The sequence below is a fragment of the Brassica napus genome, chromosome A7 (assembly GCF_020379485.1).
Source record: "Brassica napus cultivar Da-Ae chromosome A7, Da-Ae, whole genome shotgun sequence".
In the NCBI taxonomy this organism is placed as follows: Eukaryota; Viridiplantae; Streptophyta; class Magnoliopsida; order Brassicales; family Brassicaceae; genus Brassica; species Brassica napus.
Genome location: NC_063440.1, coordinates 12,964,868 through 12,990,438, shown reverse-complemented (window position 1 = coordinate 12,990,438; position 25,571 = coordinate 12,964,868). Strand labels below are relative to the sequence as shown.

The 25,571-nt window shown below is 35.9% G+C and overlaps 4 protein-coding genes across 13 annotated transcripts in view; 1 reads left to right on the top strand and 3 right to left on the bottom strand.

Annotated features, from left to right (window-relative positions):
* Positions 1 to 24,487, bottom strand: part of LOC106358201 (extensin-3-like) — a 27,544-nt gene extending 3,057 nt beyond the window's left edge. Inside the window, exons 1-3 of one of the 10 annotated variants that reach the window (XM_048736783.1) lie at positions 17,759 to 17,769; positions 12,992 to 12,993; positions 10,141 to 10,146 (exon numbers count right to left, since the gene is read on the bottom strand). The gene's annotated coding sequence lies outside the window, so the exon portion shown is untranslated. Of the gene's footprint in view, positions 1 to 1,590; positions 1,601 to 3,934; positions 3,949 to 7,420; positions 7,431 to 8,177; positions 8,189 to 10,140; positions 10,147 to 10,223; positions 10,236 to 11,987; positions 12,001 to 12,991; positions 12,994 to 13,520; positions 13,533 to 14,521; positions 14,535 to 17,457; positions 17,464 to 17,758; positions 17,770 to 24,476 lie in introns of those variants that run through there. The other 9 variants (XM_048736784.1, XM_048736779.1, XM_048736785.1 and 6 more) reach the window with 9 other exon arrangements.
* LOC106358199 (nuclear speckle RNA-binding protein B) lies at positions 15,027 to 16,667 on the bottom strand. Its single transcript, XM_013797949.3, has 6 exons — positions 16,434 to 16,667; positions 16,238 to 16,350; positions 15,889 to 16,168; positions 15,741 to 15,802; positions 15,560 to 15,641; positions 15,027 to 15,406 (listed from the first exon to the last, which is right to left on the bottom strand). Exons 1-6 carry the CDS (start codon positions 16,528 to 16,530, stop codon positions 15,306 to 15,308), a joined length of 735 nt encoding a protein of 244 aa, XP_013653403.1. The 5' UTR covers positions 16,531 to 16,667; the 3' UTR covers positions 15,027 to 15,305.
* Positions 17,913 to 18,892, bottom strand: LOC111209322 (nuclear speckle RNA-binding protein B-like). The gene has a single exon (XM_022709103.2). It carries the CDS (start codon positions 18,785 to 18,787, stop codon positions 18,083 to 18,085), a length of 705 nt encoding a protein of 234 aa, XP_022564824.1. The 5' UTR covers positions 18,788 to 18,892; the 3' UTR covers positions 17,913 to 18,082.
* Positions 20,061 to 25,571, top strand: LOC106355246. The gene is made up of 2 exons (XM_048735521.1): positions 20,061 to 21,811; positions 22,085 to 25,571. The coding sequence occupies exons 1-2, from the start codon at positions 20,061 to 20,063 to the stop codon at positions 25,569 to 25,571; spliced, it is 5,238 nt and encodes a 1,745-aa protein (XP_048591478.1).

The following is a 25,571-nucleotide window of genomic DNA, read 5'->3' as shown; positions in this document are numbered from 1 at the left end:
ATCAACTAATATGTAAAATTTATTCATCTTTAACTAAAATGCATTATATGCCAACAATTTGCACTTAATGTATATTGGTCAAGCCTAGAAGTCAGTTTCATTTGGATGTATCCTTAGGTATTATGATACCGTTTTTAGTTTTCACCTAGAAGATACTACTACGGATAATATTGTTTTCCATCTAGTGGAGCATATAATGAACCTATAAACCAACATTAAATGACATAACATGTTCATCGAAACCTTGAACTTGCATCATCTTCTAAATTCGTTTATTATATATGTAAGTTTTAATTTTCTAGTCAATATATCTTCAAATAAGAAAGTACATATGAATACAAATAAATAACGCGTTGACTCAAGGCGGCCAGTTTGAAAAGTGGAATGAATATAAGAGAAGAAGGTGGTCTGTAATACACACAAATATATTTATAGACGACTTATATGTTAGTCGTCCACCTTTGTTTGATAAAAAAAATCGAAACGACTTATATATAAGACGTTTAGGAAAAACATGTTAGTTTTACCTTTGACCAAAATATGTCAAAAATTTGACTTTTTCTGGATGACTTACAAGTTAGTCATCCAGCAAAAAAATTAAAAAAATAATATTTTCTTTTCTAGACGATTTACATGTAAGTCGTCTTAGGTTAGTTTTGCAATTGAAATATTAAACAAAAAATATCTGTTTCTTCTAGACGATTCATCCGTCAACGACTTACATGTAAGTCGTCCAGGATTTTATTCCGAGATTCTAGTCAAACCTTGCTTATCTTTGACGACTTACAGGTTAGTCGTCTAGGAAAAAAACTCGAGACGACTAACGTGTAAGTCATCTAGAAAAAACAAATTTTTTTGTTTAATAATTCAATTGCAAAACCAACCTGAGACGACTTACAAGTTAGTCGTCTAGAAAAAACAAAATTTATTTTTTTTTATTTTCTATTAGACGACTAACTTGTAACTCGTCCAGGAAAAGTCAAATTTCTGACACATTCCGGTCAAATGCAAAACTAACATGTAAGTCGTCTCGATTTTTTTTTTATCAAACAAAGGTGGACGACTAACCTGTAAGTCGTCTACGTTAAAAATCAATGGAAGTCGTCTGCGTCAATGTTTAATAAACTTTCATTTTCTCTAAACCTATAAAGTCTTTTTAATACTTTTTTTGTTAATTCATGTATATTAGTCAATATTAGGGCTACTGAATGAAATTTATAGCTTAATTGGTGATATTTATGAGGTTACCATCATTCACGTTAATTAAAGTTTCTAACTGATGGAAGTCTTTTACGCTAGTTTTTAAGTCTTCTACGCTATTTTTTCAATAACTTGTGTATTTAAGAGTGATAAGTAACTTCAAGATATGTAAAACTCATATTTTCAAAATATGTTTTTTTCCTTAGTTTTACTAAATTTGACTGAGTTTTTCAACACAAACCTGTAAAAAATGTGATATGCTTTGACTAGTTACTATTATTTGTTTCCATCTCTTGAAGTATTATTGTTATAGACACCAATGATGATTATTGTTATGAGTTGGAAGAAGGGTTAAAATGCTTCTTAAAATATTGTATCGAGGCTACCAACATTCTTGTTTATTAAGATGAGAAGAAGGCCATTGGAGTTTATTATTGCATATGGCAGATGTAAAGATAAGAAAAAGGTTATTGAATTATATTATTTCTTTGATTTGTAAATGTGTAAACACATTGTTACCACATATATTACATCTTGGAAAACATTACTACTGATTTTATAAAAAAAAATCACAACTAAAAGAGTATACATGCAAATAAAAAAACAAGCCACAAACAAAACTATTATAAATCATTCTTCTACAAATACAAGCTTGGACTCCACTTAATATGGAAGAAGAGTTCGTCAGACGAATTCCTGGAAGTTGTCTGGAAGACTTCATGGAAGTCGTCTAGCGCATTATATTTTAGACGACTAATAGGTAACTCGTCCCAGAAGTCTTCCAGATCTGAAAAAGCTGCATATCAAATCCAGATCTGAAAAACCTGAATATCAAAAAACGTTTAAATTGCTTAAAAACAGATAAAATAAGTGGAAGATTAGATAAATCTAAATTTACAGAACACACAAAAATACATATCAAAAATTAATAAATCTACCTTTAAATGAGTGGAAGATGAGAACCATCTGATTAAAACCCTGCAAAAAAAAGATAGATTAGTGAAAAAAGCATGAGAAAAAACTGAAAAATTCATATAAAGTTTGGTGTTTTCAAGTCAAAGAGATTAGAGTGAGTTTGGAAAGTTTTAGTTTGGAAAAAAAGTAAGAACTTTATACAACAGAAAGTTACCAAATGAAGAAAAATCAGACATAAAAACTTACTAAAACGCTCAGATTTGTTATGAAAGGGAGAGACATGGGAGAAGACTTCGTGGAAGTTGTCTGGACTTCCTGGAAGTCGTCTAGCGCATTATGTTTTAGACGACTAACAGGTAAGTCGTCCCAGACGTCTTCCAGATCTGAAAAACTTGCATATCTAAATCTATATCTGAAAAACCTGTATATCAAAAAACGTTCAAATGACTTAAAACAGAGAAAATAAGTAGAAGATTAGATAAATCTACTTTTATATAACACACAAAAATACATATCTAAAATTGATAGATCTACTTTTAAATGAGTGGAAGATGAGAACCATGTGATGAAAAACCTCCAAAAACAAGATAAACTAGTAAGAAGGACATGAAACAAAAAAAATAAATTGATATAAAGCTTAGTGTTCATAAGTTGAAAGAGATTAGAGAGAGGTTGGAGAGTTTTAGAATGATGAACATTACATTTTTGTTGCAGCCATTTGAGAGAATGTATAAATTTTTCTTTATATAGGGAGACAAAAAATCCAATTAAGTTAAATATTTTTTATTCATATGACTTCCTTGACGACTTACTTGTAAGTCATCCAGAAGAATTTAATATTTTTAGCGGAAAACTAAAATTGAAGACCTCCTAAACGACTTACAAGTAAATCGCCTGATTTAAATTATCAAAGCGGAAAAATATTTTTTTTAAAAAGTTTAGGCAGGAATATTTGGACGTCTGGTTTAAATTATTCACCAGACGACTTATAAGTTAGTCGTCTAGACCCTAAACTTAACTAACTAACTAAACACTTCATAAAATCAAACTAAACTTCAAAAGTGTTTACTATACATAAAAATAAACATTTATAGGTAAAAATTTATTTTTTCAAAAAAACATTCAAGCTTTCCAAAATCTAACCCTAAGAATACATACAATACTACAACATATGTTGTCAAAACATAAAGCCAAAGAATATCATGATTAACTACTTTCACTCATCTATGCTGAAAACTATTTAATTTTATTATATCTTAATTTACATTACTTAAAATTATTTATAATTACATGATTTTTAATTTTTCATTTGTTAAAATATTTTTTAAACATTTAAAAATTATTTTTAAGATAAACTACACCAGACGACTTCCAGCATCTCAGACGACTCAGATGACTTACTGGGATTATATTCGTAAAAATGACTTATATTTTTTTGTTTGGTTACAAGGGACTGGATGTAATTTTACAAAGTTTTTAGGTTAGTTTTGCATTTGATTCAAGTTTGGCTATACTTTTACAATCAAAGTCAAATTTTGAGTCATATTTGGTAATCCCCAATTTTTAATTATATGCTGTGAAATATGCAAGATAAGAAAACGTTGATATATAAGTTTTAACTAACATAGCACGTAAATGAAGAGTTATTAAGACCGATCGATCCTTTCTGAATATAAGTGAGGTGTGAGGATGACAATGGAGTCAAATGCCAACGTTCATATTCTATTAAACGAAACAAATAGATTAATAAACGAAATTTGGCCAAGAAACAAGATAATATAAAAGTTTCCTGAATTATTTTATCAAATTGGATATTAACCAGCTGGTTTAGGACTAAGACAAATTAACAACTTCTTCACAGTTCTTTAACACATCCTTGAAATCTTACTTTCAACGAACTGCAAGAATAATCACCGTCACACTGGTTGTCATTTTTATAAGTAACACGACAATATGTATCTTTACTGATGATATTTTACATATGGTTTATATATTTAGATTTCTTTGTTGAAATTTAGCTCATTTTAATCACCTTCAAAATAAGATAGCTATGAAGTAATAATATTTACGTATTAAAAGATAAATAATAATATTATTTTATTTTTCAAAAATAGTTACGTATTGACTAGGTAACAATTCCATAAGAACATTTAAAGACCGTACGATATAGTATCAATTTTTTATGCATTTATTAATATTGAACATTTACTTAATTAATTTAGATACTACGTGGACCATCCTTATATGTTATAACTTATAGTGTTAGGTACTTTAATTCCTAGGGTAAATTCCTCGAACTTCTTTTCTTTCGCTTATTTATATTGTCCTATCTTCTGCCATATAATTATTTTAAAATATCGTGTAATCATGTTACCTCCAAAGCTTGAATGTTATATATTTCTTAAACAGGAAATTTTAATTTTTCTTGACCGAATTCCAAAATAAGGTTGTTCGAACTCTAAACTAATTTCTGAGATCTACAACTTTCATAATTTTATCGTGGTTAATGATTTTGACATGGACACAGGTGATATGATCATTATTGGCTTAACGTAACTTTCTTGCAAAAGAAAATAAAATCTATCTTCCATATATTGACTCACTAATATATTCAGTCTAGTTACTGACTTGATTATCATGATAGATTCATGCATAAGACATAAGCAACATGGCCTCCTTGTTCGATATAATTTTTAAAATATACTGGACCCGTTAGCTACTAGCTACGTGTGATTTTGTTAATATACTTTGAAAATAATATAAAACATAATAAACTCATCACTTTCAGAAGATATGAAAAAGAAAGACTACACGTCGATATATCAACCAATATCTATAATAACATATGGAATATGTAACTATTCCGTGGAAACACGTACGTAATCGTTATTTGTCGTAAGACAGTTTTGTCGGGCTGCCGAATGTGTCTCCATTGTGCAGTCAATAATCAATCTGTCTTTTCAAATAAGTACTGTCTATTTGTATTACTAAAAAAGCCATTAGTTCGACTGTAAATTTTGAAAGATTTCAAATTCTTTAAATCAGATAGGCAAAATAACTTCTAAATTTAAGTTTAAAAAAAGATCTTCTAAGAAAATTGTAATAACAAAACTGTTAGAAATATTGCAAGAGAGAAAATATCTAAGGAATATCGGCTTCTTTGTCGTGCTATATCGGTTATATTTATAACAGTTAAGGCCATTTTTATCGGTGGTTTCTGAGAGGGATTTTACAAAAAAAATAGTGGTGGGTTCCACAAATCAGTGAAAAACCGATAGCAAAAGTGATCAAATTAGGATCGACTTTTGTTGATTTCATGTATTGTTCGCGGGTCTCACTGACACGTGGCGGCTCGCTATTTTTTTTTTAATTTTTTTTTTGGACCAAAATTTTTTTTAAGAAACCCTTAAACCCACTTTAGCGATAATCATGCTCTGAGAACTAAAAAATACTTGTGGTTGTTAAAACTTGTAGTCAATATGACCATGAAAAAAGTAATCTTTCTCAAAATTGAATTATCATTTTTTGCAGTTGAATTTAAGATTAATGTCGTTAATAAACTTTTTTCTATAAATTCTATATGTATCTTTCAAACATTACTAATAAGATAAATAGAGTATAATATATATCTTAGAGACTTAACGTTGTAATTTTACTGTAAACTACATTATTTGAGACTACTGCAGACCTATCTATCATAATCTTTAGATTTTATAACTAAATATATTACACATTAGTTGAGACAACTGAAAGTCTTTATGATTGTTTAGTTTAAGTGAGATCACCATTAAATCAGATGAACGAACAAAACTTGGAACCTCTGTTGATGGTATTAGTTATAGAATATAGTATGATCCTAATAAGATAATTATCAAACTATATTGGAAGTAATTTATGTTTTGACTAATATGATGAAATTACTGGAACATAAATGCACAATAACTGGACTAGTTCACAACTCTTTTTATTGTTTTCGGAAAAGATGTTGATTTTATTGATATCAATCGTAATCTTTTTGACTTATAAGGAAAATCCCTTTTGCTAACAACAGTCCAAATCCCTCCTAATCTCATTGACAAATTTTATTCAGAAAAGGAAAAACAAACAATTATGCTAAAACTAATAAGAAAATCAATATATTCCATTGCCGTAATAGATATCTACTTTGATAATATTGATTAAATTCCATATATCCTATATGAACCCTATCAATTTAAATCCATATTTAACTTTAATTAGTATTAATCATTTTTAACATGTGTTGATTTTAACTACAACTTTTCTTGAAATTTCATTATTATTTGTCTTTCTTTATTAAAAGTGTTAGGACATCATTGATTGTTTTGGTTTATGGGATTTGTGTTTCTGTTAATTAAACTAATACTCTTTCCGTTTTTAAAAGATACATATTTTAGGATTTTCATGCTTATTAAAAAAATATATCAAATTTTAGTTACCAATACATTATTTTCCGTAATGAACTATTTTTCACAAGTTTTCACTAATAAAATTTTAATAAATACAATTATAATTTTTGAAGTTTATAATTTACATTTAATTTATGCATGGAGAAAGTATATACAATGTTTAGCTTAATATATAAATTATTGTTTCCGTTCTTCAACCCCCCCGGGCAAAAGAGAAAAGTCATTGTAAAATAAGTCAAAATTAAAATTCTAAGAGTAGAAAATATATACTACATATTTTGCCGACACCTTAGATAATATCTTAACCACTTATAAATATATTACAAAATTAAACATGCATTTCTTCAAATGTCTATTATGTGAAAATGTCCGGTACACGAGTTACAAGATCCCATGTAAGCTAAAATCCGAGTTAGGACTATGTTCTATTTTAAATTCTTCATCTATATTTCCTACCAAAAAAAAATACTAAATCTAAAACGCATCATCATGTAAAAGATAAAAGACTCATCTTATGACAATATTTATCACAAACTGGAAAAGTGTAGAAATCAATTTGGATCTTGATAGACATTTTCATGAAAACAAATGAATACAAGACATACAAACATATAGTCTCAACGATTCGAACTGCTTCTAAAACATCAACACAATTAGCAAATATCGCCTAACCCGACACTTAACTAAAGCTAGATTCCCTTAACTCGAGCACCCCCTCCCCCCCCCCAAACCCTAACATATGAGACATCTTTCACATCCAGATAAATACTCCCCAACTCCAAAAACCACGTGGCACCATTGTCTACTTTTCAAGAATCCATAGTCGAGGATATAATGAACAGTAATTCGTCCACGATTATCACCATTTGACCACAAACTGTGCTCACAATATTTATATCTTTACGAAAAATCACTAATTACTAAAGTGAGGTTGAAGATCTAGACAAAGATAGTCAGGTCGGTAACGTTTACTTTTTTTTCTTTTTTTTTTATCTCAGCTAGATTTGTCTTTTGCTAGTAATTAAAGTCAGTAACGTAGTCAGGTCAGTAAGTACTGTAGCCTGTGGGGGCATCAGAAAAATGCTGTGGGGACAAATTTTTTATTACGTCGATCATCAAAGAAGAAAATAATTGTGAACCTATCTATGGTGACAAAGAATTAATAATAGTAATACCATCATCAATATATCAATATATCAAATACAAAATACAGGAGCTCCTTCCAACATAATTACAATAAATATCGTACAAAGAAATATTTGTAGAACATATAGTCCGATGTTTTTGTTTTGTTTAATTTGAAAAAAAAATAATAGTTGGAATTGAATGAAGCAAATATATGTAATCTAAAAACTCAAGTAGTTGTTTATACACAAGATCTGGTCCCTAAACGTCATGATTTGCTTCTCTCTAATCCCATTTTCTTTGTTAATTATTAATACATTATATAACTCTTTGTTTTGTGTAAAATGTCCATATAGTGCTATACGAAATATGTAACGGTAATTGATACACTAGCTCGAATTCATCAAATAAAAATGTCACATTATGACAAATTGTAGATGTCATTGTTTCCAGGCGACTTCTAAAGATACAAGAGTGCCCAAACAAAATATTGAAAAAAGTAGTTTAGACTGTCTTTTCCAGTGTAACATCTCTTGGAACCACTCTAATCGATAATTAATTTATATCTACTACCATAAGTGAACAATACAATAATGTCGATTAGGTAATGAGACTTTTCAATCCACTTGAATGAATACTCTATATAATAGTATGTACTAAATTTCATTTTAATTAACATCTTGCCTCTTTTCCCTCAATCATGAATGAATACATAATAATCCGCTAGGTCTCCTAACGTTAGTCTTTTGTTCGAGCCAAGAATATCTTCTATATAATGCTATATTCAAACAATTCATTAAATTATTATCATGTCAGTGAATCAATTATTTAAAGTGACGTCTATTAATTAACATATTCTTCCAAACCAGTGGCTAAAAGCAATACATTGTTTTGTTTTCTGAGAAAATAAAGCAATACAATGTTGGGAGAAGAAAACCATTTATTTCAACTTTTGCAGTATACGAAAAGAGACTATCTCCCATGTATTTTTCCATTTTCATCTCTAAATTAAAAAAAAGTTTATAATAAAAATGAGATATATTCTAATGTATTTTTCTAAAATAGTAATTTCTAAATATAGAGTAAAAAATAGAGAAATGTTATTTTCCCATCTATAAATAGATGAAAAAATAGAGGTGAATTGGAACAATTTCATCTCTAAATGTTATTATAAAGGTGGAAATAGCAACGAATTGAAGATGCTCTGAATACAATCCTTATCGAGAACGTTCAGCAAATCATGAGAAATATTTAACTGGTAGATAATCTCTTATAATGTTGGCCACACATTATTGTCATCGTCCTATCCATCTTAACTCTCTTGGATTAAACTTAAATTTTATAAATGTTTTTACATATAAAACATATTTTTTATTTTCTAGAACACAAACTAAAATTTTTATCATATTATTTGTAGTGTTTTATTTGGCTTTACCTGCTCATATTAGTTGATCCAATATCCCAATCATTTCATAAGGAGTTAAGGACAAGTGCAATACATATAAGATCAGCTTTATTAGAATATAAGATGTATCTAGATCATGTTTATCTATTAGCTTATATTTCCTTATTACGATTATATTAGCTTTCCTTATGTCAATAGGATTAAGACCTTACAGCTTGTATATAAGGAAACCTTAAGGTCATGAACGAATAACACAAACATATTTATCGGTTACATAACTTCTCATTGTATCAGAGCTACAAAACTAATATTTTTCCATACAAACGATCTTGATTCACGATCTCTTAATTCTCGTACTCGAAAACCTCGACAATGGCTGGAACTCTTATAACAACAAACTCAACCAGACAAACGATCTCTCTCTATGATTTAACAGCTGGTGATAATCTTGCTGCAGTTATCTCTCAGCCCCTTCTCAATGGACGAAGCTACGATGAATGGACACAAAATCTTCGTGTTACTCGATTCACATGACCTTAAAGATTGGACTGCTAACAAACATCTTATTGTCACGTGAATCAATCTTACCATCAAACCGAAACTCCGTTCTAACATCTCTCATAAAGAAATTACCAAAGACCTATGGGATCATATTAAGAAGTGATTTACACTCAAGACTGGAGCATGCTATCAACAGCTCCGGGCTTCTCTCACAAATTGCAGACAAGTAGGATCCTCTGTCGAATATTCCTTTGGAAAAAAAAATATGGGATTCAATAGTTGAAGGCCTATCAACTAAAACCTGCAGATGCGATAAGTGTAACTACAATCTGGTGATGGCGCAAGAAACAGAGCTGAAATCATTCGGGTCCATGATTTTCTCTTTGGCCTAGATGACGTTCACGGTGCCGTGCGATCTCAGATTTGCGCATAAATTCCATTACCAGACCTCGATACAGTTTACCAATCGATCATGCAAAATGAAACAATTCAGCTCAATGCCAAAACTGAAACTCCATCATTTTAAGTTTTGCTGCACAACAAAACACATCTAACCATACCAGAAACAACTCGCTGTCAAATTCAACCTCTCAATAATACGACAAATCTAGACCTTGAAACATCAACCCCGACGTGAATGTAACTTTTACCAGCTGCGGAAGAACATGACACCGAAATGGTGGGGAACAAGACCACAAAATTGCATCAACTTCCAAGGAGGACAAGCAAACTTGCAAATCGTCTAGACAGAACAACCAAAACTCGCAATCATCTGAACAGAACTCTCAGGCAAACTCCTCTCAGTTAATCAATCCGACTACAGATATCGTAGAAAACTTGACCTTGACCGACAAGGATTGATAGGATTTTCTGCTGCACAACAGAAAACATTGGTCAAACTTCTCAATCCAACGAAACCTAACTCCGATATGAATCGTCTAAGTGGTAAAAATGACGATCCTACATGGATCCTTGACATAGGGGCCACTCATCATATGAATGGTCGCCTTGAATTACTTCAAAACATTCAGTGTGTCTCTCCGATTTTGGTTAGACTACCAGTTGGTGCTAATGTTTTGGCGACTCAGCGAGGAACCATACGACTTACAACACATATACTTACAGAATGTGTACTATGTGGACGGCTTCCACACTAATTTGATATCCTTCAGTTAGCTTCATATTGATCATTTTCTTGTTGGACAAGTTACTGATAAACTTGTTATTTACAAGACCGCATAACGAGTACTCTGATTGAAGCAGGTGAAATGAAAGGGAGAGAGACTGTATTACTTCCGAGGCTTCGAGTGTGACTGCTTTCAACTCTACCGCTAGTAATGAAGGTATTTTGTGGCACCGACATCTTGGTCATCCGTCTTCTCGCATTGTTGGTCTTCTTCCCGGTGTTAAACTAAAATCTACTACTGTTGCGTTTTGCTTATCAAATTGTGATGTTTTTCTTCGATCTAAACAAACCCAAAACTTGTTTTCTCAGAGTTATAATAAAGCTTCTTCTTCGTTTGAACTTATTCACTACGATCTTTTGGGTTCATATCGACCTCGGCATCTTGTGGATCTCAATATTTTTTAATCATTGTCGAAGAATACTCTCGGTCCGTCTGGCTCTATCTGCTTCCCGATAAAATCACCGTACCCAACCGACTCCCTGACTTCATTGCCCTCATCAAAGGCAATTAAATCAAAATATCAAAACTCTACGAAGCGACAATGGAACTGAGTTTATGCGTCTCACAAAGTAATTTCAAGAACAAGGCATCATTAATGAAATTTCTTGTGTTGGAACTCCATAACAGAATGGTCGACATATTCTCCACGTGGCACGTTTACTACGTTTTCAAGCATGACTACCTATTGAATTATGGGCAGAATATGCACTCACCGCATATTATCTCATCAATCGAACACCATCAAAACTCTTGAAGGACAAAACACCATTCAAGATTTTGTATGGGCGACCACCTTCCTTTGATCAGTTACGTGTTTTCGAATGCCTATGTTATGCCCATAACCAAAACATTGGTGATAATAAATTTGCTTCACGTAGCAGGTGTTGTGTCTTCTTCGGTTACCCATACGGTAAAAAAGGCTAGTGCTTGTCTGATTAGAGTTGTTCTCTTCAAAGAAGATGTATTCCCTTACCTCAAAACAACTTCTGCAACACCAATCATCACGACAACGCCGATCAATATGCCATCAACGGCACGTGAAGACGAACATATCTCGGCATTACCATCACCTGAAAATACATCTATTACACCTCGTATTGATCCTTCTTCATCAACAGACCCGACTACTCCGGTCGAATCAGAAACAGTCCAAGCTGATACAGTACTTGGTCGCGGTTGTCGAACCAAGAAACCATCAACACGTCTCACAAATTTTGTCATTAATACAGTCTCCCTCACTCCTTTAACAGCTCATGCTCCTTCATCGTTCTTAGGTATGGTATATCATATCCCTAACTAATATACCATTACTCAATTTTCAGAATCCCATTCCAGCTATCTTACGGCCCTATCTCTAGTGGCTGAGCTAAAATCCTATAAAGAAGCAATGCTACTTGATGTTTGGATGAAAGCAATGCGGTCTAAAATAGAAGCTTTGGAGTTAAACCACACATGGGACTTAGTAGAGCTTCTTCTGGGTAAAGTAGCTCTCGGATGCAAGTGGGTTTATCAAGGGAAACTTAAATCAGATGGAACACTTGAAAGAAACAACGCAAGACTAGTTTTTCATGGAAACAATCAAATTGAAGGAATCGACTAGCGAAACATTTGCTTTTGTTGCAAAGATGATTACGGTTCGGATTTTTCTTGATATTGCGGCAAAACATAATCATGAGGTTCACCAAATAGACGTTCATAATGTGTTCCTTCACGGTGATCTCGATGACGAAGTATATATGCAGGTCCCTCCCGGTTTTTGATCAAAATCAGATAACATAGTTTGTCGTCTACAGAAATCACTATACGGCCTCCGACAAGCTCATCGTTCCTGGTTTGCCAAGCTTACCAAGGCTCTTCGTGCTTTTGGTTTTACACAATCAAGAAGTGATAATTCCTTTGTTTTTCAATGAAGAATGGTGTAACACTCATGGTGCTAGTATATGTTGATGATCTCATCACATCCGGAAACTCCTCATCGGTCATTGGTGATTTCAAGACCTACTTATCCACATGTTTCTACATGAAAGATCTTGGTCTTCTTAAATATTTTCTTAGTCTTGAAGTGGCCAAAAACGGCGATGGATTCTACTTATGTCAACGCAAATATTGTACGGATGTTCTTACAGAAGTCGGCATGCTTGGATATAAATCCGCTGGCTTCCCGATAGAATGAAGACATGGCCTTGCACTTACTAACACTACTCTCATTCCTGGTCCTGAAAGATATCGACGTCTTGTTGGCAAACTCGTTTACTTAGCAACCACTGGACCAGATCTTACATATTCTACATATTCTAACTTAATTTATGCAGAAACCACAATACGCTCATTGGGATGCATGTCATTCGTTATTTGAAAGGGACATTTGGTAAAGGCATAACACTATGATCTTCTCCTCCTATTTACATCACTGGTTGGTCTAGTTCTGATTAGGAAAGCTGTCCAGTGATCACTTACAGGATAGATTGTTCAAATAGGCACGTCGGTTGTTTCTTGGAAGTCTCAGAAGCAAGACACGATTTTCTTATCTTCTAACGAGCCTAAATATCGAGCAATGACAGAGGTTCTCAAAGAGTTAATGTGGATCAAGAGCCTGCTATTCGACTTTGGCATTAGGCATACAAAACCGATGACTCTCCGGTGTGATAATCAGTCTGCCATTTACTTTACAGCGAACCCGATATTTAACGAACAAACGAAACATATCGAATCAAAATGTTATTTCATCCGCGATCGTATTCTCGAAGCCACGATATCTACGTTACATGTTTCCTCTGGAGATCAGTTAGATTATATTTTTACGAAGACGTTGGGACAAAAGAAATTCAACATTTTTTTATACAAGTTGAGCATTCGAAATCTCTACAATCCAACTTGAATGGAGATATTAGGATATATCTAAATCATGTTTATTTATTAACTTATATTTCCTTATTATGATTGTATTAGATTTTTCTTATGTTAATAGGATTATGACCTTATAGTTTGTATATAATATAAAGAGACCTTGAAATCATGAATGAATAACATGAACATATTTATCGATTACATAATTTTTCATAGAAAATTACATCTTTTTGCAAAAGTCGCAATCTACTGCTTGTAAAAGATGGAAAAGAAAAAAAGAGAAAAATATTGATATGTACATTATTAGATTTTTTAACGTGGACAGGAGCATGAGGCTTCTCGATGATTAAATCATGAACACCAGAAAAGCCAAAATAAGTTAAAACAAAAGTCGGACGCGAAAAAAGCATCTGCTCTTTTGAAATCGAATATACTCTTTTACTATCACCTCTCTATGACTGTTTTGGTCAACCAAATAATATGGAAATGTCGCTGATTTTACTTTTATATGGTTTTGTGATTTCTTAATTCATTTTGCAAGTTGTTATTTATTAGAACTTTTAACATCCGAGATATAAAAGTTCCAGCTTTTGCATAATTATTATGTTATTACGAGGAAACAAAAGCACCTAAAAGCTCTAGAAGACCATACCATTCTTTTACCATAACATTATCTTACCATAAAGATGCAAAATAATACTTCGTCTGTTTCAAAAAAATTTCATACATATTAAAAAAACACATTAAAACTTGATAGTAAATGCATTGTTTTTTTAATAACAATTTTTAATAAACTTTAGCCAATATAAATCTAATAAACACCATTATTTTTAAAAATTTTAAAAGTTTTCATTAAATAATACATTGAAAAAGTAAAAAATATATATTTTTGAAAGAATTTTTTTTTCTAGAACGTAAATCTTTCTGAAACGGACGGAGTAATACTTTTGTTAACATTACACTTAATGGACCTTTTTAACAGTAATGTTTTAAGAAACCGAGATAGGCGACCAATAATGAAAATAATCACAACATATATTAACATATCTAAAAATATAAAAGGGATCATCTATTTTATAAATATTTTTTTTTTGTTAACTCAAAACGCAAATGCCAAACTTATGATTCAGTTCAGTGTACATTAAAAATCAACAAATAGATTTTTATCTAAATTTTAAACTAACACTAAACATAAAAGCAAGCAAACAATCGAAAAGAAAGCCATAGCCTTGCAATGAAAAAGATGCAAACGCAATTGACTTGAGTCAAAATGACAACAAAAATCTCAAATTAGTTTTTGTTTTAGTTAACTGTTAAGCATTAACTACGTTCCATGTAAAGAAATGAAAAACTGGATCTTTGGTAGTTAAAAAGAAGATGGTAACATGCGCCCCTGTTTTGGATTCTGTCCCAATCATATAATGAATAAGTGCAATCCCTAAGGATACTATCAAAATCATAAACCGTATCATTCCCACACATACAAAGGAAAGGGTTGTAACAAGTTTTTTAGGCTTGATAAATAGCAGTAGTAAGATGATGCACTAAATCTATCAAGAAGGTGGAAAAAAGGAGAGCGAGAGACTTTAGATTACAATCAACTCATCTCCTAGACTCTTGTGTCTAACCATACATCTCTATTGCTTTGAATGAGATATGTATGGATTAAGAGATTTTACTCCTAGGGACACTGAGTCATCATCTCCTTCCTCCTCGTTGTCCTGGTCTTGGACCTGGGTTTCTTGAAAATTGGATTTGCAAACTCTTGGAATCAGGTTCATTTTCATCCATTCTATAGCCTGTAAAATGCATAGTAACATCAGTTAAGTCCAAGGTCAAGTGTTTTTCTTCAGGAAACCACAACATGTTGATGAAGATAGTAACGCAACATAAACCCATTATGTGTGTGACCAAATATTCCCAATTTCAAGAGCAGAGAGAATGTTAGTTACCTTGCAGGGCGGTAAGAGCAGTTGCTGCACATGCAGGATTTTCAAAATCAACAAAACAAAGAACAATAGGATCTCCATTCCTCTGCATACCAAAAAAAAACCCTTTAGTAAGTGAAAACTAATGAAACTCTAGGACGGTTAAGTTTCAACAATGCTTCAAGTTGGGAACAAAGAATCTTACTTGCTTCGAATCTTTAGTCACAAGTCTCACCTCCTTATATCCCAAAAAGGGCCGAAATATATCTAGACATATAGTTAAGGACAGTGCCCAGCTCAAACATACTAGTGTAAGAACTTTTTAAACGAACCATAGAAAAAAAAAAGGATACGAGATACTTCTCTCCTTGAGCAATTAGAAGGAAGCCCTTCAACAAACAGAGTGTTGGATGCATCCGGAGGTAGACGAAGCAGCTCCCTGCTAGGCCTACCAACTAAATCTTGTTGACCAAAACCCAATCCTCGCCCAAAATCTGGAGGCAGCATTCCACCGCGCCCAGCCATGAGCTCACCCATGGACGGACTAGGCATCACGCCCTCACCTCCTCGTCTTCCCATGCCAACACCATTGTTAAACCGACCAGCTTCTTCAGATGGCGTAGATGACGTTTGCTACAAAAACACGGAGGAATCTCAGTTCGTCAACGAAAGAAGAGACAAAACATGAGTAAAGAACTGTACCACACTCTGGAGGTAGAGGTCATAAGCTGAGCCGATAGTTCTGGTATCTTTTACTGCATGAGGGTTGCCTCCTCGATCCTCATCACGTGACACGTAACTGTGCATATCATGTCCTGAATAAAACATGTCGTTAGTTTCACAAATTCATAACTACAAAACCGAGCGGAGACAAAGGAGGAGGAGAATTGAGGTTTACCGAAGTCAGAACGGGGACGTTTTGGAGGACCACCGTGGGAGATCGACGACATCGGAGGCTGATGCTGTCTCTGCTGGTTCCAGTACCCATCCGCCATGGACGGCGACGGAGGCAATCGCAAGACCTAGTTTCAATTCAAAAGGAAAAGGTTTCGATCCGATCCCCAGCTGCTTGTTCTTCAATTTCAATTCCGATTTCGATTTCTCGTGTCAAGTTTTGAGTTACCCGACCCGTTATTTTACTGACCCGGTCTATTCTGGTTACAAGTTAACGGGCCTATAAACTTGTACATCTGTTGGCCCATTTCACAAAAAGCCTTTCTTCCTTCTCGCTTAGAAAATAATTTGGTCTGCCTTTAGATTGCAGCACAAGTGATTAAGAAATCGTAATGATTCCATTTGTAGGTTTGATTAGAAGTTAATTCAATGGCTGATATGGTATGAAAGATAACTCTTTTTTTATTTCTCTAGTTTTATGTTGTGTTTTCTTGTTTTATTTCTGATTGGCCTTCTTGAATGATCATCACTGAATCTCTCTTTGTCGTTGGAGAAGTACAAGAACAATGATTTTGGGCAATTATGGAGTTTGCATAGTCATAACTCGTTGAAGTGTCAAATGGTACATGCAACAGGACAAGTTGATTAACTCATAAAATTATACTAATTTGTATGGTAATTTCTAGACGATTAATTAGTAGAATATTTATTTAGTGGGATTTGTTGAGTTAAGAAAGATATGTTTCCTCATTTTATATTTAGAGGCAGCTTTCTTGTGTTTTTTAAATCTAAAAGGAAATGATTCACAACACTCTTTTCTCCACAAGTAGAGCAGCTATATGAGTCAGAGCAGTGAAGTACTCTTGAGCCAATCTTTGTGATAGATAGATTGATTATGGGTTACTTATACTAAATGATACATAAAAGTATATCAAATGGTATCAAAGCAATTAATCCCCTCAGAAATGTGATGTGCGACATCGATGTTTAGCAGAAAAGTTGTATGAGAAATCAGTGAGAAATACAACGTGCGACTACTGTCATAAGAAATCATACCTGTTCGACGGGTCAAAATGTAAGCCTAATGGTTGATAATCCAACTAATGCATAATTATTTACCGATATGCCCCGCATGTGTTTACCCCATTGCTATCACCTTGTCACCACTATACACTCAATAACTTCACTTTCTTTTATATATTGTTATTCTTCTCTTTTGGCTACAAAGTCAATCACACATGTGAAAGTACTTTTAGTCTTAATCGATCTACATTTGGTATTCAAATCCCACCATATGTTATGTAAACTAACAACATCCATTTTACCAACACACATTATGTTTATTATACAAAGAGTAAATTAATAAATGCGTCCAATTGGATTATAGTTGATGAGCACATATTAGCTAAGAATGGACAAGAGTCATCAAAGATAAGAGTTTAAATTTTGTGAAACGCCCACCAAACACGAATGCACATCATCAAGTTGCCAATATGATTCTAACAAATGACGTCATCATCACGGCATGCAAAAGTAGGAGGAACCTTCTATTTTTATGAGAGTCTCCTAAAAATATGATGAAAAACGTAAACAACATCATGTGTCACCCTCTATAACACTTGTTAACCAGTTCAACTTCAAATAAGATTCCAGTCAAGAATCAAAAAAATTGTTGAAAAGGTCCATGGAAGGAGATGGAATCTTTGGAGGACTAGTTTGTAGGATAGAGTTAAAGTTACTGAACAACGCCGACAAATCTTGTGGGTCGTTCGGTGGTGCAACTGTAGAAAGGAACTCCTGCGATGTCAACGGCAGCGAAGTGGGGTCCGGAGGTAAAATCCCACCATTGTAAGAATTTGGGATGTCCAGAACTCGGTTTTGATGATGATGATAATAATAAGATTGATCAGTGGTCTCTACACCACCTACAAACCCTACTTCGTTTGAGGCATTATCTTTCTCCATCACAACATACCGAGCCGCCGGAGATAGCGAACTGCAGGATGTATCTACCGTTGCTGACATGTTGTTTGGTGCTAATATGGATTGAGACGCCGAAGATGAGGTTGTAGAGGCAGAGGTGTTCCCTGTGAGACGCTGAACCAGTGCCATGAAATTATTAGGGTGCGTATGGATAATTTTGGGAGATACGGTGTATATGATCACCGGACCACGTGGCTGTTGTGATTGCATCGGTTCTTGATGCTGTAGTTGGGGTGGTGCGGGTTCCGGTGGTTGTAGTCGTGGCTGTGGCACCAATGGTGGTTTCTTGATGATCTTGTGAGACTCTTTACGAATTTTCAATGGAGGTGGTCTCGGGCCCAAGATTTCTTTAGATTTTGGCCATCTATTATCCATAGATTCCACTTTATGAGAAGATAATTTATGAATATATAGAGCGAGAGATATGTATATAAATTTGAGTGTGATGATTATTCTTGTGAAGAAAAATGATTACGTGATGATTGGGGGGAAACCGGGAAGGTACATGAATGCCTGTATATATATGATTTGTCACTTGTGTATAAAAGAGGGAGAGGAGAAAAAGTCAAATGAAGAAAACAAAACTTTTTCTATTATTATTGTATTTTTAATGTTTGTTCATGTCTATTTCTTACCAAGATGAGGTTTGGTTAAAATGTCTTCCAGTCGTTAGAAAAGACTAACTTTTCATTTGATGACTTCCAGAACTAGTTGTTACTCTTAATACACGTTTATGGCTAATTACATTGATTTGATCAATATTATATATTTATATATAGTATATACACCAGTTAGGTGGTGAATGGTGACCACGTTGTTGTTTTTTAAAATATCTTATAATATCAAATAATTAAATAGAGGAAATTACTTCATATCAAATTGATTAGTATTACTTGTGTGTTTCTTTTGTTTGCAACTTAATGAAAAATAACAATAATAAGGGGTTTGAATGTGTCTAGTCTTGAGGAAGTCAAAAGCAAAGAAGAGGTCATAAGTGCCACATCAGACAGTTTGTTGCTGACTTAGCATTAGTTTGTACAGGTTTTTTCCACGGTTCTGCTCATCCAGGCATGACTCTGTTTCCGTGGACCATAATCAATACAAATTTCCCCTTTGTCAAACTATATTTATTCAATACAAAAAAAACTGTGGTCAAAAGTTTGAATGTTTTCATAAATTAGTGTTTTTAAAATTAAAAATAATAATAATATGCTTTTCAAAATTAAAAAATGATTGTTCAGAATAGAGAAATATGTAACATTTCTCACATATGGTTGTTTTCTAGTCTATGGCTCTTTGTAAAGAAAAGTAACGTAAATTTCTAAGACAGTTAGATGGTTTTGGTAGCAATTATAATATACAAGGGATGTACCATGTTGCTTCTAACAATTATATTGCTAACTCAAACATCACTAAAAATTAAAAGGGCGCTTTCTCGCATATCGTCCACAAGCCTTGAAGCTTGTCAATAAGCGATAAAACAAGATGTGTACTTTGTGTTGACTCATAATCACATATATGACTCTGACGACCCTGAAAGTGATAAAATGTTCTCGATTTTACTTGAGAAACCTTTTCATTTATCAGATATTGCACCCATTGAAAAATATCTACAATATTAGTCAGTCTCTCCCTGACACTCTTCCCGATGCAGAATCGTTGGGCCTTGACTGGCCATGCCTCCGCCGCGAAACCACCGTCTCCAACCTCCGGAAACACAAACCTCCCGCCACCCCACCCCCCTGATCCCCCAGATCCCACTTCCTCTCTTTCTCCCGTCCAATTTCCTCCTCTTTCCTCTACTCCACCGAAATCTCGTTCTGAACTGCGGAGATCTCATTTGACTCTTGCTCTTGGTGATTCTACCAAGTCATTAACTACCTCCCCGCCCACAAAGGCTTCTCTTCCTGAACTAGCTCCTCGATTTGGCAGCTTCACTGAGATTGAATCTCAAATTACTATTCCTGCTACAGGAAACCCTTGTTCACTTGTTGCAACACAAACTGAGAGTCTCTCCTCAATGGAGGAACCTCCTACCATCACCACTCGCCCTACCTCTAACCCCCTAAAGGTCCTCTTGCCCAACCATAACTCCCCTTTGATTACCAACCGTGCCTCTTTATACACTCAGACCTCAAACCATAAACTCCCTGTCCACTCTCCTGTCCAAAATCCTGACCTTCCTACAAATTCTAACTTACCTAGCAATTCTCTCCCTTCCATTGTCACTCCAAACCTCCCTCCCATTTTCCAGTCTCCCCCCGTAGCAGCTCTGCCTACTCTTGCTGAAAAGCTTCGAGTAAAAGGTGACAAGACCCTGCAGAGACTTGCTCCGATTACCATGGCTGAATCAGGAAGACCTCGTGTGCTTATCCCTGACTCAGTTTTTCAGAAGGGAGCTGAGCTCCATAAAGACTTCATCATCTGTTACTTCAATGGTCGTCCTCCGCCATTTAATCAGATACAGAGCGTCTTGAATCACATGTGGGGAAAGGGCAGACGCCTTGAGATACATAACAATCCCCTGCAGCGCTCTGCAATTGTTAGAATCCAAAGTGAGTTCCTTAGGGAAAAAATTTTGGACAAAAACATTTGGTATATAGGTGATTCAATGTTCCATACTGCACAATGGTCATCTGAGCACTCTTCCTCCACTCCTCCTCTCAGTGCCATAAAAATTTGGGCCCATCTCACTGGCGTACCTCTTGACCTACGGTACCAACAAGGGCTTAGTCTGGTTGCTGGTCTAATAGCAGATCCAAAGGAAACTGATGATTTCACTCTGAATTTGGTGAGTCTAACCTTGTCTCATGTGAAGGTGGAAGTTGACCTCACAAAGCCCCTTCCTACGGTTGTTGAATTTGAAAGACAGAGTGGAGAGGTTGTTGAAGTCAAGGTTGACTACCCGTGGCTTCCTCCAACTTGCTCACATTGTCATGAGCTTGGGCATGTGATCCGTAACTGCTTGCACTACTCTCCTCCGAAGGATGCTCCGGCCCCTGCTACCACTGAGTCTATTCAAAAGCAAAAACCAAAAGGTCCAGAATCATCGAAAAAAACTCCTGCAAAAGCTCAAAAAAATAAACACTATGTTCCCATTAAAAGGCCACCTCCTCCCTCCACCCCTCCAGTTTTACCTCCTCCTATTACCCCCTCAAATTCCATCTCACTACCCTCTAGCCCCTCTGCTTTTAAACCCCCTTTATTTTTTAAATCTAAGACCTTCATCCCACCCCTTCCCTCCATGGATAGTCCTTCTGACAAACCACCAAAGCCTTCCCTTAAACGTTGTCGATCTTCTCCCTCCCTCTCCCCTCCTGTTTCACTAAAACCCCCTTTTCAAAACTCTAATCCCATTAACCCTCCCCCTCCCCTTTTCCCTGTTATTGGTACTGTCCAGTACATTGAAAACTCCTCTTTCATAGGTCCCTCTTTTAAAAATTCTTTTTTGCCTTTACTTACTGCTGACTCCCTCCAGTCTCTTGGAGAACCCCTTTTTTCTTCCTGATGAGTGTCAAGCTCTTTTTTTTGGAACGTTCGCGGTCTAAATGACCCGAGAAAACATCGGACTATTTCGGATTGGCTCTATAGCCATAGACCTATTTTTGGTGCTTTTTTGGAAATACATATCAAGGAACTCTCTCTACCCCGGTTAATGTCTACTCTATGCAGAGAATGGCACTATCTATCTAACCATCAGACAGATGAGGATGGTAGAATTGTACTCATTTGGAAAGATCCAGCTAAGGTGCGCTTGCTCAATCAATCAAAGCAGATGATTACATGTGAAGTTGAACTTCCAAATTGTTCTCCTTTCATCTACTCTGCCATCTATGCATCTAATATAAGTGAAGAAAGAGCTGACCTATGGGTGGAGCTCTTGAACGTCCAATCTGCGCTTGCCTTAGATTCTAAACCGTGGATGATTGGAGGCGACTTCAATCAGATTCTTCGCAGTCATGAGCATTCATCCTTCTGTCATAGCAACCACTCCACTCAAATGTTCCAGTTTCGGGACTGTCTGCTCCAGCTGGGAGTGTCTGATCTTCGGTTTTATGGCCCTGTTCACACTTGGACAAATAAATGTGATGCTGCCCCTGTGGCTAAAAAACTTGACAGATGTCTGATTAATAGCGAAATCCTCACCACTTTCCCAAACGCCTCTGCTACCTTTCTTCCCCCTGCCCCCTCAGACCACTCCCCTTGTCTTATTGATCTTGCTTTTCAGCTTCCCAAAGCCGGAACCCAACCTTTCCGTTTCCTAAACTACCTAACCAAACATCCGTGTTTTCTAGAGGTTGTGACTGATGCTTGGTCTCTCGCCGGAAGTGTGTCTGTCAACCTTGCGTCTCTGTGCTGGAAGCTTAAAAACATTAAAAGGAGTCTCAAAACACTAAATAAAGAAAAATTTTCTAATATTCAACTGAGAGTTAAAGAGATTTACAGTTTGTTACAAATTGCGCAGGTACAAGCACTCTCCGACCCCTCTCCCCAATCCTTTGCTGAGGAACATGAGCTAAACCAGAAATGGCATTTCCTGGGGCAGATCGAAGAGTGTTTCTTCCAGCAGAAATCGAGAATTACTTGGCTAAGGGAAGGTGACCTAAATACAACTTACTTTCACCGCATCTGTCAAGTGAGAGCCAGCTACAATGCTATCCGCTCCTTCCTCCTTCTCGCTGGTACTATCATTACTGATCCGATGGAGATGAGTGCCCATGCCGTTGCCCACTTCAAAGCAGTACTAGGGCCCGACAATCTGCCAATGATTTGGTATTCCAGGTTGGACTGGTTTCAAAGCTTGACGTCGGTCAGATGCTCGCAGCAGCAACAAGCCGCTATTCTCCTGATGCCAACTACAGAGGAAATCACAAAGCTTATGTTCTCGCTAAATCCTAACAAAGCGCCAGGGCCAGATGGGCTTACCTCCGGATTTTTCAAAGCATCATGGTCGCTGCTGGGGGCTGAAACTATCATCTCCATCCAGGAATTCTTCAACTCCGGTTTCCTGCCAAAAACTACAAACTCAACGATCTTGTCTTTGGTCCCAAAGTTCCCGGGAGCCTCAAAAATCACAGACTACAGGCCCATCTCTCTACTTAATACTATCTACAAGGTGATTTCAAGGCTACTGGTGCGAAGACTTAAGCCTATTCTACCTCAACTTATCTTGCCAAATCAGACAGCTTTTGTAGAAGGGAGATTACTTGTGGAAAATACGGTTCTAGCTAGTGAACTTGTGAATGGTTACCATAAGAATCGAGGTTCAAAGACGATTACCATAAAGGTTGACATTGCGAAAGCTTTTGACACAGTCTCATGGGAGTTTCTCTTTTCAGCCCTGGAAAGCTTAGACCTACCAGCTCCCTTCACGCGCCTCCTGAGAGCTTGCATCTGCACAACTACATTCATGGTGGGTTATAATGGAACGGTGAGTGGTTTTTTCAAAGGTAGAAGAGGACTACGGCAGGGAGATCCCCTCTCTCCCTACCTTTTTGTAATTGCGATGAACTATCTTTCACTGATGTTAGATAAAGAAGCGAGGTCTGGAAATGTCTCTTACCATCACCAATGCCATAAGACAAAGTTGACTCATCTCTCGTTTGCGGACGATCTCTTGATCTTCATAGACGGATCTATTGAATCTGTGCAACGGGTTCTTCAGATTCTGCATGAATTTGAGAGAAGATCAGGGTTAGCAGTTAGTCTCCAAAAATCAAGTTTCTTTGCTTCCGGACTTTCTGATCAGGAAATTATGGCCATTCAGGCTTCTACGGGAATGTCTAATGGGAGTCTCCCTATGCGTTACCTAGGTGTTCCCCTGACTACAAAGAAACTAACCTTACACAACTGCGAGCCTCTCTTACAGCAAATCAAGCAGCGTTTCTCTTCCTGGTCTGTAAAAGCTTTGTCATTTGCGGGTCGGCTGCTACTTATTAAAACTGTTATAGCAGGAGTTTCCACTTTCTGGTGCTCCAGTTTCATCCTCCCAAAGGCCTGCATTAACAGAATAAATTCACTATGTGGTCTCTTTTTATGGAATGGAAGCATTGAAGGCCATCACTCTGCAAAGGTGGGTTGGGAGACGGTGATTCTTACCAAAGAGCAAGGAGGGCTGGGTGTCAAAGACCTTCACAGCTGGAATCTTGCTTGTATTCTGAAGCTTATCTGGCTCTTGTTCTTTCGTCCTACTTCGGTGTGGGTTTGCTGGTTTAAAGAAGTCATATTAAATGGAGATGTATCAAACTACTGGACGATCAATACAAGCACCAAGAATTCCTGGTTAGTGAACAAAATGATCAAGGCAAGACACCACATTTACCCGCTGTTGAAAAGAAGACTGGGAAATGGAGAGACTACTCGGTTTTGGTTTGACAACTGGTCTTCTCTCGGGAATCTGTATACTTATCTCAATGCTAGTTCCTCCCGGTTAGGCATCTCAAGAGCAGCGACAGTCGCATCTCTCTTCAGTGAAGGAGCCTGGCGCCTCCCCCCAGCCAGAACTGAGAATCTTCTCGCTTTGCAGATTCACTTGACTACTGTGAACCTTTCAGGCAATGATGACTACTATGAGTGGGAAGTGGACGGAAGACAGAGGCATAAATACAATACTGGTGAGGTTTATGCTTACCTTAGGGGGGTCCGACCTCCTGTCCCATGGGCGAAGATTGTGTGGTTCTCTTATGGTATTCCTCGCCACAGTTTTCTCACTTGGCTGGTAGTGCTTGACCGGTGCCCTACAAGAGACAGGTTAAATGGATGGGGGCTTAATGTTGATCCCTCCTGTTTGCTTTGTAATACTAACCATGAGAGTAGGAACCACCTCTTTTTTGAATGTTCCTACAGCTATCGCATCTGGACTCAGATCGCAACTAGATGCCAGCTACCACCACTCTCCACTTGGGTCGACACCGTTAATCAACTGCAGGCTCTTCGCTCAAATAGAGACTCCCGCCGACTCACTCTGCTAGCTGTGCAAGCCACCGTCTACTGGATTTGGACTGAGCGTAACTCCAGACTTCACCAACAAGTCTTCAAGTCACCAGAAACGATCATCTCCACAATTGACAAGCAGATTCGTAATCGCCTTCAGAGTTTCAGAAACACTAACCCGCGGGCCTCCTCGGCGACGATTCAACTTTGGTTTCAGGGATCATAA